The sequence below is a fragment of the Cimex lectularius genome, unplaced genomic scaffold (assembly GCF_000648675.2).
Source record: "Cimex lectularius strain Harlan isolate CLEC.00 unplaced genomic scaffold, Clec_2.1 scaffold6, whole genome shotgun sequence".
Classification (NCBI taxonomy): Eukaryota; Metazoa; Arthropoda; class Insecta; order Hemiptera; family Cimicidae; genus Cimex; species Cimex lectularius.
This window is the reverse complement of record NW_019392677.1, coordinates 3,999,472-4,005,471: the sequence shown is the minus strand read 5'-3', so window position 1 is coordinate 4,005,471 and position 6,000 is coordinate 3,999,472. Positions and strand designations below refer to the sequence as shown.

The 6,000-nt window shown below is 34.2% G+C and overlaps 2 protein-coding genes across 4 annotated transcripts in view; both read right to left on the bottom strand.

The window, feature by feature from the left end:
- Nucleotides 1-2,023: 2,023 nt before the first annotated feature.
- Nucleotides 2,024-2,790, bottom strand: LOC106673677 (cytochrome b-like; the record flags this gene model as incomplete). The annotated part of the gene is given in 1 exon segment (XM_014405864.1): nt 2,024-2,790. A coding segment is annotated over 1 exon segment (750 nt), but the record flags the coding sequence as incomplete, so codon positions are not given.
- Nucleotides 2,791-3,678: 888 nt separating this feature from the next.
- The window catches only part of LOC106673610 (myosin heavy chain, non-muscle), a 77,971-nt gene continuing 75,649 nt past the window's right edge, over nt 3,679-6,000 (bottom strand). For 2 of the 3 annotated variants that reach the window (XM_024225514.1, XM_024225516.1), the window contains 3 exons: nt 5,115-5,278; nt 4,888-5,037; nt 3,679-4,827 (listed from right to left, as the gene is read on the bottom strand). In XM_024225514.1, the coding sequence (XP_024081282.1) occupies nt 4,899-5,037; nt 5,115-5,278 (303 nt within the window). In that variant the 3' untranslated portion in view covers nt 3,679-4,827; nt 4,888-4,898. The remainder of the gene's footprint in view (nt 4,828-4,887; nt 5,038-5,114; nt 5,279-6,000) is intronic. The other variant, XM_024225515.1, reaches the window with a different exon arrangement.

The following is a 6,000-nucleotide window of genomic DNA, read 5'->3' as shown; positions in this document are numbered from 1 at the left end:
TTAATGCAGGTTCAATCCCTCGTTGACCCAAGGTTTAAAAAAAAGTTTTGTTAATTTTTATGAATAATTCCTTTAAATTAACTTTCTTCATATAAAATAAATTGTTACACTTTATATTAATGCACCAGTTATAAACCTCACAACTAAATGTTTTAAGTACATGTATTTATTTCAGAAGAGAAGACAAATTAACTGTGTAAACTAGATTACTCATTACCTCTGCTTCTTCGATGTGTCTAAGTGGATCTAGCCCTGTTAGGGATATAAAAAGGGTGAGGCAAGACGCAAGCTTTTCAAAAGGGAAATATTTCACTTTGCCATTCATAGTAAAATAATTGTAATTTTTATAAAGTCCAATTCTCTGTCAACATTGTAATTACTCTCCTTCAATATCTTTTATCGTATTGATAATAAATTCCAAGCACTTCTTATTTTAAAATATCTCCTTTCCACACTAAGTCTAAGAATGTTATTAATAAATACAATTATAAGTTCTGATAAGCAAGCAGATATTTATATGAAACAATGTTTCTCAGAATACCAAATCTGTGATATAATTGACAGAAAATTTCATTCCACATTTAATTTATGTAAAACTAAGCAATTTCTCATGTAATATTGCCTGCTAAGCCCTTAAGGTTAAGGTTAGAAGGAGTCAGACTCTTTATGAACTTTAAGGGTTATCTTGTATCTACTTCAGGCCGTGGCGTTTTCCCATCCAGGAATAAGAAAGACTCAGCCAGATTCATCCTTCGTATAAACCAAGGGCATGTTTTGCTGTTTCTTCTTTTTTCTTACATCTGCACCGGCTTGTTTTTGCTGGTCTTAGTCTGTACATGTGCTTCTGGAGTCTGCAGTATCCAGTTCCTATCATTCTAGTCCTTTTATGAACTTTTTACGTATGGCTCTGTTCTGGAATACATTATTCCCAATGAACTGAGTACTTATTGTGATTGCCTGATGGATCTACTTTTTTGGCAGTCTGGTATGACGCAAAAATTCAGAGCTGATAGTGCCCTTCTGAACATTGGCCCCCCCCAATTTATCAGCCCAGAGGGGGGCCAGTTACCAGTATGATCTGGGTACACAAAGGATGATTTTGTTGTTTTCTTCAATGTCTGACAGGACTTTATGCCTTTAGTGCTGCCTGGATGTCCCAGTAGATGGCTATTATTTTGTTTTTAATACCTAACCTTATGATCTTGGCACAGTCTTTGCCTGAAAGACCTAAGACTTGAATTCTAGTTCTTGGTTTATTTCCATAGATCAGTTTTATAGCCAACTGTATACAAGATGTGATCGTCATAAACTGGGATCCCTTCCAGTCCGCTCTATTGGGTATTTTAATTTTAAATTCCGTATAAAATCTGAAATTTGGGATAGAATGGTTAGGGATGGTGGTACATTCATGAGGACTTCATACACACACAGTAAAACATGAGGCATCAAACCATGGGTAGCCAAATGGCTATATGCTGCAATTATTCTACCTAGATTCTTTTTTGCAGCTTTAGTGTGGTGGAAAGGTCTAGAAAATAAAGGGAATAGTAATAAATTGTCATTTCAAAGACTAGGTTGTTTGATGATGACAGGAGCATTTTCAACTACACCCAACCTTGCACTTGAAATCATAAATACCACACCACTTCACATTGAGGTTAAGGTCAGAGCACTAATCAGCTGCTACAGGTTAATAAGCGAGGGCAGCTGGAATCATAAGTGCAATAACATTTGTCACATGAAAATCTCTCGAGGGAGAATCTGAATTAGTTTCAGGGTTTAATATTGAGTACAGAAGAGGGGGTTTTGCATTTATTTTTTTATCTGAATATATAAATATTCTTTTTATAAGAACTTTTACTTGTATTTTGTTTTGAGGGGCTGATTTAAGATNTTTACTTGTTTCATTAAATTATTTATTAGTTGTGATCAGAATTCTTAATTAATTCAAATTAAGCCAATGAAATGTTTATTTTCTATCTTGTATTTTCAAAATACATGCTTTAAATTTAAGCTATTTGACTATTGAGTTATTTTATCTCAAAATTTTGATCTTAGGGGGGACAAAATAAAGTATATAAAATACATAGTTGATAGGGCTTGGCCTGTAAAGATGTATGGCTCTTCGGCTGGTTTAGCGCCAATTCATGTCAGCAATAACCAAGTAAAACAAAAAATTCAAAATAATATTTTTCTTAGGGGGTAATATTTAGAATTGGGAAGATTTGGTTTGTTTAGCAAAGGTAAAATTATTAATATTCTAATTGCTGCTAATATGGCGATTACACCCCCTATTTTATTAGGGATAGATCGTAGAATTGCGTATGCAAATAAAAAGTATCATTCTGGTTGGATATGGATAGGGGTCACTAATGGGTTTGCTGGAATAAAGTTTTCAGGGTCCCCTAGAAGTTGAGGTTCTATAGTGTTTATTAATATAAAAAATAATAGTATTATTATACATCTTATTATATCTTTAACAGAAAAATATGGGTGAAATGGAATTTTATCAGTGTTGCTGTTTACTCCTAGTGGGTTATTAGAGCCTGTTTGGTGTAAGTATAGTAAGTGAATTATTACTAAAGCTGTAATTATGAATGGTATGAGGAAGTGTATAGCGAAAAATCGTGTTAATGTGGCATTTTCAATGGAAAATCCTCCCCATAATCATAAGATAACGTTATTTCCCACGTATGGGATAACAGAAAGTAGATTTGTGATTACTGTTGCTCCTCATAAAGATATTTGTCCTCATGGTAGAACATAACCCAGGAAGACTGTTGCTATAGTTAGTAAGGGATGGTTAGGGTTAACGGTTAACTATTGAGTAAGGTTAACGGTCAATTATTAAGCGTTAGTGATAAAAAGATTATCGGGGAAAAAGCGCTTTCAGATAGTCACCCCTTGTGTTTATGATTATATACTGGATGATGACCATCGTAACATAGACTGCTACACAGATGGTTCACTTATCAAAGGTAGAGGGAGTGGTGCAGGAATTTACATACAAAAATTAGGAATCAGCATCTCCTCCCATCTTGGCAATAACATCCTATTGTGTGTTGTAGAACACACAATAGAAACAGTGTTGTAGAACACTGATGGAAAATAAAATTATGGGAAAATATTAAAATCTTTTCTGACAGTCAGGCTAGTCTTATGGCATTACAAAAAGATTTGTCAACCTCACAACTGGTGGAGGAAACTGCACATAAAGGACACCATGGCAATGAAAAGGCGGATGGCCTAGCCAAAGAAGGTTCTAATACTGCATTTGTGCCATTGACTTTTTTATCTCAACTAAAAACCTTAATAAATTGTAATATATTAATTGGTCAAGCGGACCACGAAATTAGTGAATTTAATGATTTCAAATGAAGTATACTTCACTAAAGCTCTGCGTGGCCATTTCATTTGTCGCTGAGAATCAAATTGATTACACATTTGAAAAATGGCAAAAAGGAGGGAAAATTCAAAAGGGGGTTGAGATGGGAAGTTGGTGTCCGAGTGGATCGAGGTCACGATAGTGGCAGAGCAGCGATCTAGCCGAAGATCGTGGGTTCAAATCCCGCTCGTGCCATTGACTTTTTTATCTCAACTAAAAACCTTAATTAATTTTGTACCGACAGACTATTGTTAAGGGAATCAATGTAAGATAAATTAAACAATACAACTTATTTCTCCATTTCATTTTATTTAAATTACCATTTTACATTACAATTCAAGGTTCTAAAATGATTTGTCCCCAACCTTCTTTCATAATACCCTTTTAAAAAAAATTTACCGTTAGGGTTATAAATTTGTCTATATCTATTGTTTATTAATTCTTATATAATATTAATATTATTTACAATCATTCGCTTTCATTCTCACATACGAATATAACAGCCGATCCATTTGAACAACATTTACACAAATTAATCGATAAAGTAAATTGTATATCTATCGGTAATCGTTTGCATAAATACTGGAAATAAGTATAAATCTTTATACTTTTTTCCCCTCCAGGATCAGGTATATAGAAAATGTTTTACATATAAAAGTCTATACATCGTTAGATGGTTTGAATTTTGCCTTGTTCGCAGTAAAAAAAAAAAATAATTAAAAAAAAATAAAATAAAATAAAATAAAAATAAAAATAACAGGCAACCAGTTAGTACACATTAAACAGCTTTATTATTAATTGTACATATATAAGTATTATGACACATTTAATTGTAAATTTGTACATCAATAGTACTGTTATTATTGTCGAGCTTCTCTTAACAGTCAACACAAGAAAAGCCCAAATACTAAGGCATCTCGGCTCAATGTTTAAAAAAAAAAAATTTACCAACCAACTGATACGATAGACATAATACGCAATAGATGGACACTATAATATATATAAATGTATTTATAAAATAAAATTTAAAAAAGAACATTACAAAATGTTAATACAAGAAATAAATAAGCAAAATGTAACAATAAATTTGAGATATGATCTCACTACCAGATGGGGAATGTGTACAAAAATTGACTATATAATATATTAATTATTATTTAACAAAAATATTGAAAGAGCATATTGATTTACAGTTACTACAATTATAATAATTTTAACAATTTTTTTGACCAGTGCTATCGGTTCAGCCCTCTTGTTTTTTCCAAGAAGAAATTTACAATTTATTAATTAATATAGTACTTTTAAGTACATTTGGCTAAATTCCAAAATAAAAAAAAACAACCACCTTTTGTTTTTAGTTTATTGAAAGTTTTATCCACTTTTGGAATATGTTTGTTCCACTTTGTATTTATATTCAACATGCAAAATTTGGACGTAACACTCTAAAACAGAGATTTAGTTATAATTTTTTCCAATAAAAAGAATATAATTTGTTTTCTTACTTTTAGGTGGCTTAAGGGTTAGAAAGATCATCACCGTCCAGACTCTCATCGGTGGTGTTATTGAGACCTTGAGGATCTTCGGAAGTGATCGAGCCACGTTTACTTCCGCCTAACCTTGTCGAACTCAGACCAGAAATGCCAGCCCCTCTTCTTTACAAATGCAACCGTTTTTAGTGAATATGTCACACTCGAAAATAATATCTTACAACGATATCAAGACGAATTACCTGATTTTCTTTTTAAGGTTGGTATAATCCCTCAAGATGTTTTCATGAGTGTCCCGCATGTCTTCCAACTCTCTCAATGCTTTACGCTTTTGAGTTTTTTCTCGGCTCATTTCTTCTTCTGCCTCGTCCAATGCTCTCTTCAATGTTTTCACTCTGATGTTGACCTAAAACATAACATATTACATCTTGAATCTAATGGACAAGAAAACAAACTTTCGAGGAGGGAGGGTGTAAAGAAACTTCCATATCTCAAAAGTTTAAAGCTGGGTTTCCACTGCTCGAAAATCATTCGTAAAACTGATTCGCGAAACTTGTCTAGCATTGTGGATACCTAGCCGGGGCTGCGAAATTTTTGGCGTGAGGAAGTTTTAGGGTGAGCTGACCGGCTGTCGGTTTTTTAGTGTGCATCAAAGTGTTTCGTTGTTTCTCTCCATGTAAACGCACTCGTCTTCGTGGTTGCTCCTACTGCACTGTATTGTTTACATGGCAGAACTGCAATTTGGCACGCGCATGGGTGATTCGAGACGATAATGGCTGTCTACCTAGTCAGCACGGTTACTGCAGGTCCGTGACAGGTTTTCCGTTGACCCTGTCGTTTATTGGAGAGATACCATGAGCTTGAACATCTCGGCAAAATGGTGGTTGTTGTCTGGGTACTTGGACACTTAGGTCTGAAGGGCAATGAAAAGGCGGACGAGGCGGCTAAGGCTCCCTACTCCAGACTAAACCACTGTCTTCTGATACTAAGAATGCAATAAAAAACAATTCAAAGAAGGTGGCAGAATCAATGGTCCTGATCGACAGAGAAGCTCTCGCTTATTAATAGCACTGTTGATGGGGGGCCCTCGGAGGATCTGAATCGAAGAAGGGTCATTCTCACCCGGTT